The sequence below is a fragment of the Dermochelys coriacea genome, chromosome 9, assembly GCF_009764565.3.
Source record: "Dermochelys coriacea isolate rDerCor1 chromosome 9, rDerCor1.pri.v4, whole genome shotgun sequence".
Lineage (NCBI taxonomy): Eukaryota > Metazoa > Chordata > Testudines > Dermochelyidae > Dermochelys > Dermochelys coriacea.
In genome coordinates, this window is record NC_050076.1 from 77,681,758 (window position 1) to 77,702,209 (window position 20,452).

The 20,452-nt window shown below is 40.3% G+C and overlaps 1 protein-coding gene and 1 long non-coding RNA gene across 2 annotated transcripts; one reads left to right on the forward strand and one right to left on the reverse strand.

Annotated features, from left to right (window-relative positions):
- Nucleotides 1-558: 558 nt before the first annotated feature.
- On the forward strand, nucleotides 559-5,842 carry LOC122455932. The gene is made up of 2 exons (XR_006274460.1): nucleotides 559-1,890; nucleotides 2,070-5,842. It is a non-coding gene; the product is annotated as an uncharacterized LOC122455932 (long non-coding RNA).
- On the reverse strand, nucleotides 5,141-15,587 carry LOC119861346 (putative P2Y purinoceptor 10). The gene is made up of 2 exons (XM_038416382.2): nucleotides 15,121-15,587; nucleotides 5,141-7,151 (listed from the first exon to the last, which is right to left on the reverse strand). The coding sequence occupies exon 2, from the start codon at nucleotides 7,096-7,098 to the stop codon at nucleotides 5,998-6,000; it is 1,101 nt and encodes a 366-aa protein (XP_038272310.1). The 5' UTR covers nucleotides 7,099-7,151; nucleotides 15,121-15,587; the 3' UTR covers nucleotides 5,141-5,997.
- Between the last annotated feature and the right edge of the window lie 4,865 nt (nucleotides 15,588-20,452).

The following is a 20,452-nucleotide window of genomic DNA, read 5'->3' on the forward strand; positions in this document are numbered from 1 at the left end:
AAGAGAGGCACTTGAGAAGACTGGAAGCTATTGAAATGAGATGTTTGAGGGAAGTGAGAGGGTTGATGTTGCTGGACCACATGCATATAATGTCATCAGGAGTGAGACCAAGGTCTGCGGTATTAGAGAGAAGCTGCAAGGAGATGGCTGAGATGGTATTGTCAAATACAAAGGATGGATGAAGGTGTGACGGTCTCGATCACAGAGACCCCCTTGGGACTGTCACCTGATGTGCTGAAATTACCTCTGAGCCCATTTTCCCCATCAGCTTGGGACTCCAGAACCCTGCCTTGTTGAGCCAGACATGCTAGCCTGCTGCAAAGCAGGCCCAGATCTGGTCCACACCCCGAAAGCTGCAAACTTTAACTAAAAACTGCTCAGCAGGTTACTTGTTTTCAGCACTCAGACACCAGCTCCCCAATGGGATCCAAACCCCAAATAAATCCATTTTACTCTGTATAAAGCTTATACAGAGTAAACTCATAAATTGTTCACCCTCTATATCACTGATAGAGAGATATGTTTGTTGCCCCAGGTATTAATCACTTACTTTGGGTAAATTAATAAACAAAAGTGATTTTATTAAGTATAAAAAGTAGGATTTAAGTGGTTTCAAGTAATAACAGACAGAACAAAGTAAGTTACCAAGCAAAATAACAAAACATGCAAGTCTAAGCCTAATACATTAAGAAACTGTTTACAGGTAAATCTCACTCTCAGAGATGTTCCAATAAGCTTCTTTCACAGACTAGACTTCTTCCTAGTCTGGGCCCAATCCTTTCCCCCAATCCTCTGGATACAGTCCTTGTTAGTTCCAGCAGGCATCTTAGGTGAAAAGCAGGGGCTTTCTCAGTTGTCCTAGTCAATGGGAGCCATCAAGATTCTAAACCATCAACAATGGCCCACACTTTGCATAATTACAGTAGTACCCCAGAGTTATACTTTATATTCCTAGTTTCAGATACAAGAATGATACATTCATACAAATAGGATGAATATACTCTGTAGATTATAAGCTTTGTAATGATACCTTGCAAGAGACCTTTTGCATAAAGCATATTCCAGTTATATTATATTCACATTCATAAGCATATATCCAGAAAACATTATGGAGTGCAACGTCATAGAAGGGAATCCTCTTAGGAAGGCATTTGAGACTAGAGTTCTTGGGCAGAGAACAAGAGGCTGGCCAAGAAATCAGTGGATAGACTGTGTACAGGAGGACAGAGTTGATATGGAGTGATTGTTGGACCGACAAGCCTGGAAAAGACTGATCTGGTGACCTGAACCTAAGTAGCTAGGAAAAATTTAAGAAGACAGACAAACAAATGCCATTGAGTTGAGTGTAAGGACTCACAAGGTTGGCCGAAAAGCCAGCATAGACACTCCCCAAATATTTGTTCCAGGACACACACATTTGTAGTTTATCTTAGGACTTGTCTACACTTAAAAAGTTTTACCAGCATAACTATGCTGGTTAACAATGTGATTTCTTTTGCAACATAGCTATGCCAATAAAAGCCCTAGAATAGATGCAGTTATACAAACACAGCTTTTCATTTGAATTAAGCAAACGTCTTTGTCTTCGGTTTCCTGTGTTCAGCTTTCAGTGCTTAGGGCTTTGTTCTATCCTTTGTAAACTCTCCCAGATGCCTGGTTTCATCTCTGAAAATTCTCAGCATTTCTGAAAAGCAAGGAAGTGAGCAAAACACTGATGTTTCTTTGAAGGCGATTCAGGTTAGAGGTCCTAACTGCATATATGACAGTCTCTCAAGTTGTCTGGGTTTCCTCTGATCTTTCTCAGAATTGCTTTGGCAAACGTGAGCAGTGAATTGCAGAGAAAGCGCTGCTTTTTACCAGAAGTGAAACATGAGATAGAAAGGTTTCAGAGTAGCAGCCGTGTTAGTCTGTATTCGCAAAAAGAAAAGGAATACTTGTGGCACCTTAGAGACTAACCAATTTATTAGAGCATAAGCTTTCGTAGCTGTAGCTCACGAAAACTTATGCTCTAATAAATTTGTTAGTCTCTAAGGTGCCACAAGTACTCCTTTTCTTTATGAGATAGAAAGTTATCAGTGAAACTATTCTACACTTAGTCTTAAAATTAAATGGGAGCCTAACTTTTAAAAATGTATACCCTCAACCTGCATTTTGTTCTATCACTTCTGTTTGTTGGCAGCAGCAACTTCTTGATGTATGGAGAACCAACTTTATTGGCAACATGTCCGATGGTTTAATTGGTGTGCAGGGCTTTGCATAGTTCCTCTGCACTGGTGTGAATTTTGTTCTGGCCAAGATCAATAGAAAAGTGTGTTCTTTGCACTCCACTCCAAAATATATAATTCATTAAGATCAGAATGTGAGCACAGTTGGCAGATAAAAAGGATGGCTAAACTAAATTTGCCTGAGAGTAGTGCATGCTGTGGGCTGGAGGAAATTAGTACAAAACATTACAACTGCTGCCTCTGTACTGAGCAGCAGTTGGCAGCATATACTTTTTGTCATCTTCAGACATTTTGCCCAATCATGACTATATGATTGTGACATTCTGTACCTTGGGGGAGCACCCTGTAACCCCCCATATTCCTCATCTGCATCTAATTGTGATATTACTTTACAAGCCATGCTTTATATGTATCAGGGGAAAGGTTATGATCTGATGAAAGTCATTTCTCTATCCATATATGTATATCAGTAATGCATATGAAGTTATAAGAATTGTGTTGTATGGTTGTCAAAACACTCTGTAAGTTGGGGAATCAGCTAGATATTAGCTCCCCAGAGGCAACAGCAAGGAAAGTAACCAACTCCCGGGCGGGGTGTGAAACAATCCATCAACAGTCATTGTCCAGCAAGGGAGCTACAATGCAATGACTCACCTGCATGAGGTCACACCAGGGGAATTGCTCAACCTTGCTTGGAGAGACTCAGCAATACCCCCAGATATGCATGGGCTTGTGTTTTCCAAGCACATGGACTAGGGTATAAAACAGACAGAGTGGACACATACTGGGCCACACACATTTCAAAGGTGAAATCTGTATACTATGGACTGCAATATCCAGTGGGGTGAGAAAAACTGCTTTATCTAGATGTTGCCCAGTCTAATAGGATTGAGAATTTAGACTGCGTGCTTATATTTTATTTCTTTTGGTAACTAACTCTGAATTTTTGCCTATCACCTACTATCACTTAAAATCTATCTTTTATAGTCAACAAATTTGTTTAATTTTTTTTTTACCAGTGAGTTGGTATGAAGTGTGGGGGCAAATCTGCTCAGGTTTGACAAAGGCTGGTGTATGTCCACTTTCCGTTGCTGAAGTGGTGAACCAATTAATAAATTAGATGGTATATTCCTGGGGTACAGTACTTGGAGCTGCGTGGGGGAGAGGGGGCCAGAGGGCAGATTTGGCTGGTGCCTTTCTCTGTGTGATTCATAAGTGGCTCTGGGATCATCCATGCAATCTAGCTGGGTGTGGGGCTCCACATGCTGTTGTGCTGAGTGATCACGGTGCCTGGAGGGGTTTGCTGCTGGTCACTAGCAAGGCACTGTGAGAGACAGCCCTGGCTGGAGAGAGTTAAGGGAGCACAGCGGTCCCACAGTCCCAGGCTGCATGCTTGGGAGATCCCTTCTTTTTTGTTTACTAGTGCTGTATCTGAATTAGATTCAGCCCAGGGTTGTGCTGACATTTACCGAGTGCCTCAAGAGGAGCTATCTACCTTCAATTCCCATTGCTTTGTGTGGTGAGGGATTCCGCCCCTACAGGAGATATTGAGCAGTTCACAGCATCAGCCCTGTAAAATATAGAACCAGGATCCAGCCTCTCTGCTGGGCTCTGCTTCTCTATATTATAGGGCTGGCCTATGCACTCTTTAAACAAATACAAGCTGTTCCGTCCCCTCATTCAGGGCCCTCTGCCATGACTATGGACACACTCTCACTGTGTTTCTGTTTGCACCATTGGCAATGCTAGCTGGGAACATTGCTCAGTAGTGCCAAAGACAAACGTTCAAAAAATCATCAATTAGGCCCCAAACCATGAGATTGGTTTAAGACTCATGCTATTTTTTTAAAATAACACATTTTGTGTTCTCTTTATGTGCCTCTTGGTTTCTGAGCCTTTAGCGTGCACACAGATCATATTTTTAAGCTTTTCTCTGAAACTACATGGGCTGGAAACTTATTTATAAGAGAATCTCAGTGTTTTAACATGACTTCAGGAGCTAGGGCTTTAAGTAAAATGCCAAATCTCATTAGACTTGCGATAAAATCATGAGAGTTGGGAATGCTGGTTCGTAGAGCTCCCCATTGCCACTGTACCTGGTCTCTACAAGGGTAAACAAGTTATGGAGAAGGCTCTGTGGTCCCTCTTCCTTATCCCCCTTTGCACACTTAATCTGTCCTTTAATGTTCATCTAGTAAATAACCATCTCAGCATCTGCCATTCCCCAGAAGTCCTATGGGCCACCACAGCTACAATTCTGAACAGAAGAGGCGATGGAGTGTCCAAGGCCTTGTCTAGATGACGAAAAAGGTGCTTTTTTCAATAGAGTGTACTCAGTTGAGCTAATTCAACTCAACTGAAACCCCCACTTAACCCATGTAGACATCTTTAGCTTGATTTTTAGCAGATTAAATTATAGTCTAAGCAGGACTCTAAGGCTGTCTTCATCACTAAAAGAGGTATGTTTTTACACGGAGGTAACTGACTTGAGTTTGCAACCTTAATGTAAAATCCTAGCAGAGACAATGAATGGGTGATTTTTACCTCAGTGTAGGTAGCTGAGGTTCAATACTATGCCCTCTACCTGGGGTTGACCTCAACTAGCTACACTGAGGTAAAAACTACCTGTGTATTGTCTCCACTAGGATTTTACATTGATAGAGTTATCTTGACATAAAGGCACACATTTTTCCAGGGAAAACATAGCCTAAGACATAGCTTGCAAAAACTGAGCTAAAGGTTTTAAGCTGCGCCTACAGTGACATTAACTGGGGCTTTTAATGGACTTAACTATTTAAATGAGCTAACTTAGTGGAGGTTAAAAAAACAATCTTTTTTCCCTAGTCTAAACAAGGCTTGAGTAGTTCATGGTGAATCCTTCTGAAGAGCAGAGTTGCTTGAAAGCATTTTTTAAAAAATTTCTCAATAAACTGACCTCTCTGCTGAACAAGTGCAGCCTAGTATCTATAATTTTCCAGAGCTTCTGCAGCTTAGAATTTTTTGGACTTAGTATTTAAGTTGAAGTTTAATTCACTCTTGTTCCTGAATAAATTGTCATTTGGAGGGTTGTATTTTTGCTATTAATTCAAGCAAAAATTGAAACCTTCCCAACAACCCAGAACATTAATAGGATTTTCAAGAATGTCAGACATTTTATCTGATCAGAAATTATTCCTTTTCTATTGGAATACATTGAAACAATTGTGTTAATCAGGACTCAAACCATGCTACTATTTTCAATAGAAAACATTAATTTAATGATTTAAAAATGTATTCACAGATATACCAGATATTCTAAATGTACCTTGAGTAAGAGTTCTTTAGGGCAAGGATTATCTAAAAGCAGAGACATAACCATGAGGTACATTTTCATAGCTGCATCAACGTCAGAGATGGAAACAGCCTGCAGGACTGGGGGAGCTACCTATGCTGTAGCTGTTTTGTAACTGTTCAGTGGCTGGAATTCCCGTAATGGTCAATGGTATTTCAATACATAGATTCAATACACTGCTAGGAGTGTCTTTTAAGAAAGATAAATTATGGGATGTAACAGGTGACCCAAGAAGTGTGAGAAAATTTTGCATGGGGAGGTTGTAGTGATTGGGATGGATGACATTTGAAAAAAAAAAAGTTAAAATGTCTTTCTGTGCTGGATACCTTGGACATAATGGCCAGGGACATTATTAAATACATATTCCTGGGCTTCATGTGATCTCCATATGAGCTTTGGACTACACCTATGTAAAACAAACTGTCTTGAGTTTCAAAAGGTTTATTGTAGTAAAAGCCCCTCTGGTTCAGTTGGAGGAGTTTCCATGTATTTATTTGACCAGAGTTTTGGAAGAGACCGAAATTTAAAATGTGAAAAGGGCTTTTGTGTTTTAATATCATCGCTGTTATCTTGGAAAGATAAGTCACTCTCTTTGTCCATGAGACAACTCCTGAGGGCAAAGCCACTACATCGCAATAATTTGTTCTGAAACTCTGATGTGATAAAGTAGTAGAGGATTGGATCCAGACAACAGTTCAAACTTGCAAGACATAAAGAAACTGGATGGAAATGAAGAGTACTTCTGCATATGGAGCAGTTTGTAATAACATTCTGTTTCACCATCATAAATAAAGGAAAGTTTATATGATATGGTGTAAAACATATGAAGAATACAGCTGCACACATCAGAATCATCCGTAAAGCTTTCTCTTTCTCATTTCTCTGTTGCAAGGGCACTTGACATTCCTGTAGAGATTGTCTCATTTTCCAAGTGCAATATGCAATAATAACTAGGGGGACCACAAACCCTAATAATTCAGCTATTGTTACCGAAGTAATAAAAGCTCCCATAGTCATTTGCTTCACTTCAAGATCTGCAAAGCAGGTGTTTGTATTGTTGGATAAGATAGGACTTCTCAGGATTGGAACTGGTAAGCAAGCAGCCCCAACAATGATCCACACAACAGCACTAATGGTGACATCATACCTACACTTCCAGTCTTTTGCTTTGAATGGATGGAGGAGGAAAAGGTACCTTTGAATACTTATGCAGGTAAGGAAACAAATGCTTGCGTACATGTTGAGATACTTCAGGTAGAAACATAACAAGCAGAGAAATTTCCCAAAAGGCCACATGTGGTTTATATAATAATATATTCGTAGCGGTAACGAGAGAACGTGAGCAAGATCAGCTACAGCCAAATTAATCATAAAAATAACAGCTTTGTTTTTCTTACTGATGAAGCGACATAAAACCCATAATGCAACACTGTTTGCCAGAAGACCAGGTATGAATATTATGGTGTAAGTGGTTGCGTATAGGGAGGACTGAAATCCCATATGAGGATCGGTGCAATTTCCTGAAGATCTGTTTTTCGGCATCTTGAATGTATCTGCACATTCATTTAGGAAATGATGGAATGGAAGAAAGATTTCTGTAGAGTAAAAACAAAGACAGTAAAAGCAAAAACTGTTCAGTGTTTATTAATATTGATGTTTGTATTTTCTAATTCAGACAAATACATTTAAATGAGACCTTACACATAGTAAATACCTATTGAAAAGAAAGGAATGTAAAGAAAAGCTTTGTTTTTCACTCCATTACAGAAACTGAGATTAAAATGACAAGCAAAGAGGATGCTTTTACCATCAGTAGTAGGGCTGTAAAAGAGATTGTCACTTGAACAAGCTCCCAATACAGTTATCAGTGGGATGACTCTGTAGCCAACCCAGCATGAGTAGCTGTTTCTGGAACATCTGCAACTTTGGGTCCCATTCACTCATCAATTCCAGTCATTCAGCAGCCCAAAGTCTTCTGGGATTTGGGTATAGACACACAAGCTATCCAGAAACCCAACTCTGCCAGGGTCCCATAGCCAGCCAGCACTGATCAGAAAGTTGTGCGGGTTGACTAGGAAGGATAAAGAACTGGACCATCTCTTAGATGTGCTGATCCAGTGTATCATCCACCCAGCCTTGACTTGAGGTAGTCCTATGGAATTCCATCCAGAATGTAAACCTACTCTGACAGTGTCCTAATACCACAGTGACACTATTAATCAGCTTGTTGTCCACTGCCAGGCTACTCTTCAGATCTCTAGGTTCTCCATAACATTTGACTTCATTCATTACACAATGTATTCAAACGCCTATCGAATTAGTGCCCTCATGCAGACCTACAGACGTCTCCAACAAGAGATTAAATAAATATAGTTTTGAATTAACTGAGACGGTCTGAGCATCTTTAACAACCGGCATACAGGTCTTGTATTAGATTACCATAAGTAACACAATAAACAGCTTAAATAAGGGACAAGGCTAGCAGACAGCAGACTGTGGAGGTCTGTGATGGAAAGGAGCAGACAGATCCATCCGAGCTCCGGCTCCGTATTTAGGACTAGATTTATAAACTAATATCTGACCAAATGTGCGTCAGTTTCTATGTCGGTATTGGAAATGCATTACTACACACATGGCATAATGCAGTCATTATTTTGTAATAACAGAAAATAACAACTAACCATTCCAGACATGATGGGGAAAATATCTCTCTTCAGTTACCCTAGAAGGTCTCCCAATTTGGGTGACATTCACCCATATGCACCTGCACAAATCTCTATGTGCCACATATGCCCAACATTGAGGACTTAAATGGTGCAGAGGTACTTGTGCAGGCCTTCTTTACTGTGATGAATTTCACTCTTCCTGAGTACTTTTATGAGGAAACATTTTCTTAGGCAAAGGGATTACTGCTCATGCAGCAGGTTATAAAATGAGGCACAGCTAACACCATCATTTAAGACTAAACCATGTAATTTTCACCCTAGCACCAAATGCTATGAATTCAATTTTTAAATTGACCACAAGGTGTCACAGCTGGATCAGAGTTAATATCTCTTTTGCTTCTCTCTAAGGCCTGGATCTACACTGGCGGAGGAGCGGGGGGCGATCTAAGTTACGCAACTTCAGCTACATGAATAATGTAGCTGAAGTCGACGTACTTAGATCTACTTACCTCAGTGTCTTCACTAAGGTAAGTCGACTGCTGACACTCCCCCATCAACTCCACCTGCACCTCCCACTCCGGTGGAGTACTGGAGTCCACGAGAGAGCGCTCGGTGGTCAATTTATCACGTCTTCACTAGACACAATAAATCGACCCCTGCTGGATCGATTGCTCCGGAGGTAAGTGTAGACATGAAATCAGGCCTGATCTTGCAAAATCTTTATCATAGTGCTTGAAAATCAGTTTGGCATTGATGACAATGTGTAATGAATGAAGACATGATTTTGGTGTCAATAAGACTGCTCACACTTGTAAGCCGCCTGGCTAGAATTTTCTAAAAAGCTCCTGGTCAGATTTCCAAGAGCTCAGAACCCACAGTTGGGATCAAATTTTCAAAGGAGCTCTGGACCCAGGAGCTCCCACTGAAAAATTTCAAAGGAGCTCTGGATCCAGGAGCATGATTTTCAGAAGAGCTCAGCACCCACCATGCACATGCTGAGCTCTTCTGAAGTTCTAGCCACAAATTTTGATTTCTAAATAGGAACTGAGAACTCTGGCCCCAGTTGTGTGTGCTGAGTCCTCCTGACAATACCAGCCTATGTTTAGTAGTGTTTGCAGTATGATGCCCTTACCTTTTATTCACAGACTCATAGACTTTAAGGCCAGAAAGGACCATTGTGATCATCTAATCTGACCTCCTGCACATTGCAAGCCATAGAACCTCGCCCACCCACTCATGGAATAGACCCATAACCTCTGGCTGAGTTACTGAAGTCCTCATATCAAGATTTAAAGATTTAAAGACCTCTCATTACAGAGAATCCATCATTTACTTGCTAGTTTAAACCAGCAAGTGACCTCATGCTGCAGAGAAACATGGGGGGCAAAAACAGGGTTTCTGCTAATCTGAGCCGGGGGCAAATTCCTTCCCAACCCTAAATATGGCAGTCAGTTGCACTCTGAGCATGTGGGCAAGATCCAGCAGCCAGACACCTGGGAGAGAATTCTCTGTAGTAACTCAGAGCCCTCCCTATCTAGTGCCCCATCCCAGCCATTAGGGATTTTTGCTATTAGTAGTTGCAGATGGGCCACACACCATTGTAGGCATTCTCATCACACCATCACCTTCATAAACTTATCAAGCTTGGTCTTGAAGCCAGTTAGGTTTTTGCTCCTACTATTCCCCTTGGAAGACTGTTCCAGAACTTCACTCCTCTGATGATTGGAAACCTTTGTCTAATTTCATGCCTAAACTTATTGAGGGCTGGTTTATATCCATTTGTTCTTGTGTCAACATTGGTGCTTAACTTAAATAACACCTTTCCCTCCCTGGTATTTATCCCTCTGATGTATTTATAGAGACCAGTCATCTCTCTCCTCAGCCTTTGTTTCGTTAGGCTAAACAAGCCAAGCTGCCTGAGTCGCCTCTCAGAAGGTAGAGTTTCCATTCCTCTGATCATCCTAACAGCCCTTCTCTGTACCTGTTCAAATTTGAATTAATCTTTTTTAAACATGAGAGACAGTATTCCTGATGAGGTCTCACCAGTGTCTTGTATAATGGCAATAACACTTCCTTATCTCTTCTGGAAATACTTTGCCTGATATATCCTAGGATTGTACTAGTTCTTTTTTCACAGCCATAAGTTATCCTGTGATCAGCCAATATGCCCAAGTCTTTCTCCTCCTGTGTCTTTTCCAGCTGATACATCCCCAGTTTACAGCAAAAAAATTTGCTGTTAGTCCCTAAATGCATGCCCTTGTACTTTGTACTATTAAATTTCATCCCATTTCTATTATTCCAGTTTTCAAGGTTATCCAGATCTTCTTGTATTATATTCTGGTCCTCCTACCTGTTGGCAATACCTCCCAACTTTTTGTCATCTGCAAATTTTATTAGCACACTCCCACTTGTTGTGCCAACGTCATGAATGAAAAAGTTAAATAAGTTTGCTCCCAAGACTGATCCCTGAGGAATTGCACTAGTAACAGCATTACAGTTCATCTTTCATATGACCCGTTGTAGACTCCCCTTTAACCAGCTCCTTACCCACCTTTCAATTCTTATATTAATCCCCATCTTCTCCAATGAAACTAATAATTTCCCATGTGGAACTGTATGAAATGCCTTACTGAAATCCAGGTAGATTAGATCCACTGCATTTTCTTTGTCTAAAATATCAGTTATCGTCTCAAAAAAAAATAAAATCAAGTTAGTCTGGCACAATCTACCTTTTGTAAAAACCATGTTGTATTTTATTCCGATTATCAATTAATTCTGTCCTTAAATACTTTCTCTTTCAAAATTTGTTCCAAGCCTGTGCATACAAATGATGTCAAATTAATGGGCCTGTACTTTTTGGATCTCTTTGTTCCCTTTCTTAAAAATAGGTACTTTATTAGCAATTTTCCAGTCATAGGGTATGACTCCAAGTTTACAGATCTATTAAAAATCCTTTCTATTGGGTTTGCAATTGCATGTGCCAGTTCCTTTAATATTCTTGGATGGAGATTATCTGTACCCTCCAATTTGGTCCCATGAAGATTTTTGAGTTTGACTTCCACATCAGATGGGGTAATTTCTACTTCCATATCCTTCCTTCAATTACCTACCCTGCCACTGCCCCTAAGCTTCTCATTACTCTTATTAAAAACTGGGGCAAAATATTTGTTTAGGTTTTTGGGCCATGCTTAGATTATCTTTAATCTCCGCCCTAAATACTGGGCTCAGCTTTAAATACTGGAGAGTTTTTCGCCTTGGGTGACTAAGGGCCTGATATTTTTTTTCAGAGGTTCTAAATATCCACAGCTTCCATTATCTTCAACTGTAGTTGTGGGTACTTTGCACTTCTGAGAATTAAACCCAGAGTAACTTTACTCCGATCTCTGCAGAATTTTGCTGTTCCTTAAAATAAGCATAGGGAAATTTAGATATTACTGCAAATGCTAAAGTAACCATTATCTGAAGCAAAACTGGCATGTTTCTAAGGGTGACCAATGTAGTTAGGAGGAAATAATGCTGACTATATTTAGCAAGGGTGCCAATATCCTGTTGTCTGGAGCTATGACAACAGGGCCTTACAGTATTAATAAACAACAACAACAAAAAACACTGTCAAGGTATTTGTCATCATTTTTTGAAGTTCTTACTTATTCCACTTTCCAATTTTTGAGAGTTTATTCTTCTCTCCTGTCATTCTTTCAAAAATGCACTAAAGCATGTTCAAGATTGAAAGAAAAAAATGCTCCTGTAGATAAATATACATGACCTTTGCTCATGTGGGGAAAGTAGGTCAAGTTTTGACCATTAACTTTGGCAAAGTAGATGTTAGTGTGGGCTAGCGTGCTTTTGTTTTTCAAAATCAAAAATGTGTATTTTAAAATATACACAATAGATGTCCTTGGAAAAGTTGTGTGTAGCTTCATGTGAATGGTTCTGATAGTGAACAAAGTAATTGCTGCTGAAGCTCCTCAGTGGAGCCTCATCCTGAGAAAGAGATGACCATTGGGCGGGGAGTGCTGCCGTCAGTGGTCAGAGAAAAGGCAGCAGGCTGCATGGGTTAAGCTGTCCTTGATGTGCTTGTCTGCATTAGGCTATTGATCATCTACTTCTTTTATTCCTCACGGATCCTGCCATGGGGTCTGTGCTGGCAATAGCTATGAGGGAGGTGACCCCTTATGCTTGGGGCTGTTGCTGTTAATGGTCTCAGAGCACTTGAGGTATTTGCTGTCACCAAGGTTACTGGCTCATCTTACCAGTCCCCTCTATAGCCACATCCATCTTGCTCCTTGCTTTCAGGACTGCTCACCTCCAAGAAGGGTGAGTGGGCAGGCGGTGAGTCTGGTTCAGGAAGCAGTATGGCACTGGCCAGAGGGAGGATGGGGTCATCTAGGGCACTCAAGCAAACTCTCAAAACGTAACCCGACAGGGCCTGCTATCAGGGCTTAGTCAGTGGAGGCCCTTAACTGTGGAATTCACTTTCCAAGTTGTCCAGCAGAGCCGATGTTCAGTGACTTGGCATGTCCATCTCTTTTCTCAACCTCGCACCTGAGAATGTGTTTGGGCTTGCTTTGCATTTTTTGTACGGGAGGCTGTATTTTGATCTTTAACTAGGTACATGTGTAATTGGGCACATTTTTTTTACATAAAAAATTGATAAATACACTAAATTAAACTTTATTCTAAACAGACCAGTGAACAGTCATAAATTGCTAGCACCTTTTCCTGGCTACTGTCAGTACCGTATCATTACTTTACTTCTGATTTACAGCAGAGTCAGTGAAGTCAGCATCACGCCCTTTGAGTTCTAGGGCTCAACTGTCCTCTTTAAAAGTCCCCACAATCCCCAACTCCCTGATGAAATGTAGTGTCTTTCTGGGTAGTGGTCTTCCCAAGACAGAGTTCAATATTGATGAACTGATTAACTCCATCTCACACCAGACATGAAGGCTGCCTGAAGACAATCAATGTTAATTAAACCCTTGCTTTACTGGTAAAAACTGCTTTTTGAATCCAAGGAAGCCATTTCTCTGCCTGATGGCAAGTAATTGTGAAGCCTTGGCCCTGTATTTCTGAGGAAGATATGGAGGGGGAAATTGCTAGGTGGTTCACAGAGAAATCAGATATTCGTATCTAACTTTACACTTTTTGAAGGCCCCACTTTCTTTGAGGCTAGTATGATGTCCTATAGTGTCATTTTGGGTGTGGCTTTCTGTGAAAGGGTGTACAGACTTTTTGGTGCCTCTTGGGGAGGCCCCCAAATCCTAACATACCTGACCTCCATGTTGTCCTCATAAGGAAGCCCTGTCAAGCTAACCAATGACATTGGGCTTGGGGGAAAATTTGCATCAAGGGCTTAGAGGCAGCTCAGGAACCAGCCAGGAGCTAATTAAATGCAGCTGAGATTTTTTTTACCTCAAGACGTTAAAAAAAAAAAACAAAGAGATTGTGCTGACCAGACTCGAACGTGGGGAAAACGTATGTGCTACTCTGGCTGGCTTGTACTTGGTTTTTTGTTTTGAAGTCTATTGGTTGTAACACACATATGGAATGAATGCAGCTAGAACCTGTTGACAAGCTGCTGTCAATTTGGATTAAATCCAGTTCTCTTCAATAAAATACTCCCTGAAATAAGTGATTTTTACTTTGTGTGTGTTCACAGCTGAACCTCTGGTGAATTTTCTCTCTTGCCTTTCTGTCTCTGGCCCCTTTGACTCTTTCTAAGTGCTGCCCTCATCTACACCTGGGTAAAGACAGTGATGTTATGACCCAGTGATATTTTCTAAGACCTTGGGAAAATATTAATGTATTGTAGCTATTAATCATTTAAATATATTTTCCATTTTGGTATTGTTATTGCAGTAGTGCCTAGAGGTTTCAAGCAGGTTCAAGGTACCATTATACTATATGCTAAATAAATGCATACTAACAATCTGTTCCTGTTGTGAAGGGTTTACAGGGTAACTGAAGACTGGAAACAAAAAATGGGCATCATTACAATGAATGGGGAGGGAAGATGTAGGTAAAGGTGATAGCAACTTGGGTTATACAGAGTAGCTGTGTGCTCAATTAGCAGGTTAAGCCAATAATTAAAATATACATAAATGCAAAGAAGCACTAATATATCAGCACTACAGCTTTTTGCTATGTACTTATATGGTCTTTATTACAGTAGGCATCAATGGAAATTGCCGGAATTATCATTATTCTGACTCACTGTGTGCCCCACCCAGTCCTACATTTCTATGGTATTGTGCTTAGAATTTCCAAATTCAAAGAGACAATAAGAATGTAGTATTTTCGTTTTTATTATTATTTATTTATTTATGAGTTATATAGAGGCAGCCCTAATTCCAGATCCAAACAACCCCAAACTTTGGGGAAACTCAGTTCCAAACCCGAATCTGAACTTTATGGCAAAGGTTCCTCTTTAGAATTATAGTCAAATATGGCAGGGTGGGGAAATTCATCTTTTTAATAAAAATTCACTTGATGACTTAAAATAGTTTTCTAGAGTTTCTGATTTAAGTAGACAAGACTTTCTACAGCTTTTGTTTAAATAGTAATTATCATTAGCTTTTTAACACATGCAACTGAAAGAATATGTGAAACAGAACTGAATGATCTGTTGAATATCCTGTCAATCAACATAATATTTTCTGTAGAACACATTTCAACTGTTTTCTCATACAGTCTTTCTGTCACAGTGTATTGCTTTCTACTTACCCACCCACTCAGAAATAAAACAACAAATTGCTCTTCTATCAAAGTCTGCCGAGGACAGCCTACCAGTATAAGTATTAGTTTGAAGTTTCTCTTGAAAAAAGCATATGATGGTATTGCTGAATATTGTTAGGGCTTGGATTTACAAAAGGAAATGTGCAGCAAAAATATATCTTACCTCATTCTAACTTCCATTCTTCAAGAAGGAAATATCCACAGTGAAGGGTAGAGAAAAAGCAAAATGGTTTCTATTAGCTGCAGTTTATGCTGTAGGTTCCAACGATAGAGATATTTTTAAAAACTTCTCACATGGAGAGAATTTTCACCCTCTTGTCCTAGTGCTCCGAAATCTGCTGACATCTGCAGACTGATGCAGTGACTGAATAACAGGAAATCCTCTATTTTTTTTTCACTTAGCCATCTAACATGTTTTCAGCTCCTGACAGTAAAATAATTCAGATGATATTATTTTAATGCAACTCAGGCTTTAATTTTGCACAGAATTGGAGTTTCTGCTATGTTCTATGCATGCCCTCAGTCGAGCTATACTTTACTTTTGCCTGTGACGTTTTGTCATTGTAGACTCCATCTGTTTGTTAAAACTGTGCACACACAAAAATCTGCTCGTGAGCAAATACTAAAATATAACTGAAAAATATATAGATCTAAGTATTTCAAAATGAGTGAAAGGTGTGAAATTTTGGTTTAGCTTCCATATCCAAAATATATGATGGTTTATAGCTTGAATGTTCTAAAAGTACTCTCTTCTTATACAGGCATGTAATGTCCAGTGTCATGTATTCCAGATATAGCTTTCCCTTCTCTGCCTCATTCAATTCCTTTTCCATGTGTGTATAAGATATCCTTTCCTTAAGCATGGTACTTCATGCAGAGGTGATGACATATTACTTTCTGGGTTGTCAGAAAATGGCATGTGTACATTGCAATATGAGTTACTATCAGTTGCATTGTTTCCTGCTGAATGTTGTGATATGAAGATGTACATCACATATCATGTCCCAGCATCTGCAGAGATAACACGGCAGCACTGTAGAGTTGGTATAGTGTTCTCAGTTCTTAGTATAGATGCTGACTAAATTGAAATATATTCTTTCCCATGTTGGGTGGGTCACTCAAAACAAGCAGATGCACACTGGGGTACCAAGATGGAAGAAGAAGAAGAAAAGGTATAATCTACAATAATTTGTTGCTTAAATCCTCTGGCAATTGCTGAGGGGCAAATCCTGATCCTTTCCCTCCCCACCCCACTGCATTTGAACACATAAAATCCTTAATGCAGTGGTTCCACCATAATTCCTCTGTGCAGGGGAAGGTAACAGCTACAGTGAACATGCACTATTGGATCCAGCCCTCCATGGCCCATGAAGCTGTGCTTCATGGTGGTTCTCTCTGAAGCAGTAGAAAATAGCTGTAGGGGGAAGGGTTGTTTAGATGAAGTGGGAATGTAGCCTGTATATTTGCAATTACATGGATCCACTAGCCCAAACCTCCAAGTGGGGGAAGAGGCAGCAATTGCTATTACAACCCCAAGTGTGTACTTGCTTTCTGTAGCCTGCACAAGGGAAAAGCTCTATCTCAGTGGTTTGAGCATTGGCCTGCTAAACCCAGGGTTGTGAGTTCAATCCTTGAGGGGGCCATTTGGGGATCTGGAGCAAAATTTGGGGATTGGTCCTGCTTTGAGCAGGGGGTTGGACTAGATGGCCTTCTGAGGTCCCTTCCAACCCTTAGAAGGGGGAGGGATAGCTCAGTGGTTTGAGCATTGGCCTGCTAAACCTAGGGTTGTGAGTTCAATCCTTGAGGGGGGCCATTTAGGGATCTGGGGCAAAAATTGGTGATTGGTCCTGCTTTGAGCAGGAGGTTGAACTAGATGACCTCCTGAGGTCCCTTCTAACCCTGATATTCTATGATTAACAATAATAATATCTATGCAATTTTTGGGGGGAGGGATAGCTCAGTGGCTTGAGCATTGGCCTGCTAAACACAGGGTTGTGAGTTCAATCCTTGAGGGTGCCATTTAGGGATCCACGGCAAAAATTGGGGATTGGTCCTGCTTTGAGCAGGGGGTTGGACTAGATGACCTCCTGAGGTCCCTTCCAACCCTGATATTCTATGAATATCTAGTCTTTAAAAAAAAAAAAAAAGAAAAGAGCTTTGTGCAGGTCCATGGTTCAGCCCTAAGTGCTTATATTTTAAAACTCATAGACAGATCTATGGAGTCCTGAATTATTCCTGCTTGTTAATCACTTCAGTTAGATCTGTATATGAATAAGAGTCAGCAAAGTTATGAGCTTCCTGCACTCACTGGGAGCTTTCAATCTCAGTGTTGGGAAGACAGTGATCAGGTTTACAAATTCAAAATTTGTTTTCTGTGCAACTTCTCCAGTATTTGCTTCAAAGTGGCTGTTTCAGCAAAGAAATGTCACACTCATTCCCTAAAATGTCCACAAAAGCCAAAGGGGTGGAAACACAGTCGAATTGAGAGAGTTTTAAAATGTGGGCTTTTCCCCTGTAGTTGTATTTTACCTCTTAGTTTATTTGGCCCTCTGAAAACTTTTCACACATTCTAGGTCATTAAAAGCATCACAAAATGCACTATTATGTGACATCACTGACAACCAAAGTTACACAGGTTGACAATCTTGCCCACAGATATTAATTTTAAAAAGCCATTGCCATACATTAAAGTGTATAATTATTTCTCTTCTAATGGATTGAATAAACTGTATGTATGTATGTTTTTGCTTAACTATCCTTGCTTAAGTATAGTTCTACACAAGTGCACATTTTACAGGGTCTGACTTCTGCTTTTATAAACTCTGACAGAAGGTACAAGGAAGTTTAAAGTGGCAGTGAAATTAAATGTATGTCCTTTTGAGTCTATAAACTGGTATTTTGTGGGCAGAAGGACAAATGCATATCGACATTTCTCTAAACTGAGAACATTTTTACATATCAAACAGGATGCACCTGAAGGATGTATGTAAAACAAAGTTGTACTTTTCTGAAGGAAGGGGTTTTACTCATATCAAGTGAAATTCACCACTCCGGGGAGTCCTGGCATGAAGCCCATGCACTACTTAGAGCCCACTTAAACCTGATTTTCATGAGTCAAGTGGTGCATATGCCATGTATAGACCCTCTGACAAGGGGTGAAGTTCACCATAAATTGTATAAACAGTGTTTACAGAAGTGGCATTCATTTAGACTTAGATTTATTTTAAAGTGAGTAATGGCCAGAGTTGTTATTTACCTTTTGGGTTTTGATACTTGCACACACTTTGGGTCAGGAACTGCAGAATTACCAACCTCAAGCATTCACAAATCACGAGTCAGGCCCCACAAATCATGAGATCATCTTAAAAAGCATGAGATTTTAATAAATAAATAAATTTGGGGTTCTTTTTATTTACCTAATAGGTGATGAGCTTGAAAGGTGCACTCAGGGCACATTTTCAGAGCTTTTCTCTGCAACAAGGGCTAGAAACTTGCATTTTAAAAAATAAATAAAGCTGAGCTTCTCACCAAAACCCTTGACTCCAGTAGCAGCAGCTTGAAGAAAAACACCAAATAGTGTGACATCCATAATAAAATTGTCAGTTGGCAACACTGCAACGTTCTCTTATTCTATGTATACATTGCCGAGCACAACAGGGTTCTGATCTTTTGGGGGAGAGGACCACCACTTACTTCTGAAATACTGGTAGTATTTCACCAGGTACTACTGAAATAAAAGGGCACGTCAGGTGAAGGATCGTGTATCAAACCTGCAAGGAACAAGCCCTCTCATAAGTAACCTTTTGGTGTAGGTATTTTCTAGGTAAGGCATGGGTATAAGTTAAGGCAGTAATGTACTGAGCCTACAAGGCATGTAAAACAAGACAATAGCTTAGCTAAACAAGGCATGAGGCCCCAAAAGCCTTAGCATAAGCAGCTAACCAGGAGTAACTGTAGATTGTAAAATATCACAAGATAGAAGGCTGGAGTGACTGAACTGCTGACAGGTAACCCCAAGTTTACTAGTTTGTACCTGTTTGTGAGATTTTATTTTAGGAACATCAACAGATGTCTGACCACAAGAATGCCATGGTAACTAATGATGTATATGCTAATAAGCTTGAGGCAAATGGACTCATAACCTATGTGAGAAGGGCACCCCAACATTAATACAGTAAGGAAGTACAAATAAGAAAAAAGGGTAAAACTCCTACTGACTATGCATTAGGCACAGTGGCGTCAGCACAACACATTATAAAAGTTGTATTCCAGCCTGTATGCATTGGGAAAAGGTAACTCTTGGAAGATGCCAGGATGACAGCCACTGGTGATGCTGACGCTGACTAACACTTCGGGTCTTTTTTCAAGCGATGGTGTGAGCATATGGATGCTCAGACATACATTCTGTGTTATGTCTATCTACCTTGCTGGGTTGGAGTGTTTGTAACTTTACTAACTGTGTTAATAAAATATTATAAATATAGAAGGTTTTTCTTACGCGTGAGTGTTGTAACCATGAACATCAGGGTTTCCAGCTGAACAGAAATGCTCAGAATATTGGGTCTGATCTTGGGACGAGAACCTGCCAAACCTCAGAGTTTTAACTGGAAATTTTTAACTGATCAATAGATCAAGCAACACGTGCTCTTAATCAAAATGTCCATATACATAACACTAGGTGACCAGACATCCCGATAAAATTGGGACTCTCCTGATTTTTAGTTCTTTGTCCCGCGTCCTGATATTGCGGCTTTGGCCGCTCCAGTGGTTTTGTTGTTTTTTGCTTCGGCAACTCGGCTCCAGCCGCTTTTTGTTGTTGTTGCTTCCCCCATGTGTCCCGATATTTTGTCCGTTTCATCTGGTCACCCTACATAACACAGATCATTACCTGTTCCTATTGGACATTTTTTCACCCAACAAGCATTCACCCGTGAAGGAGTGTCTTATTGCATTGCTGTTGCTGACCTTCCACACCCTTAGATAGCCTTGTTGATATGTGATATATTTTTTATCTACGTGAGCAATTCAGATAACTTGTTACGTTACTTGGATAGTGGCCAGTTCTTCAACCTGACTCTACATTAAGTTTTCTCTAGCAGTGGGGGAAGGTGAAAAGTTCCAGATTCCAACTACCCGAAGTTTAGACCTGATCAGACCCAGGATTTTGGAGTGGGCCCATCTGAGGAGTCACGATGAAAACTAGTTGAGTTTGGGGGAGGGCCATTTGTTTTGGTTTTTTGGTGTGTTTCTTGAGGAAACACAAAGCCATCTTAATTGCCATGCACTCACTGGGGAGCCCAGGAGCAAGGATGTAGACAGTTCATGAAAGGAATCCTCACAGAATGGAACATGGCAGATTCCCTGGAATGCTTTCTACTGTTACAATACTATAAACCTAGCATGGTCCCAGGAAACTGACTATGAAAGCAATTTTCAGATTGCATATGAAGCAAACTTACTGTAAAAGGAGTGGAGGAACTGACAAGTAAACCCAC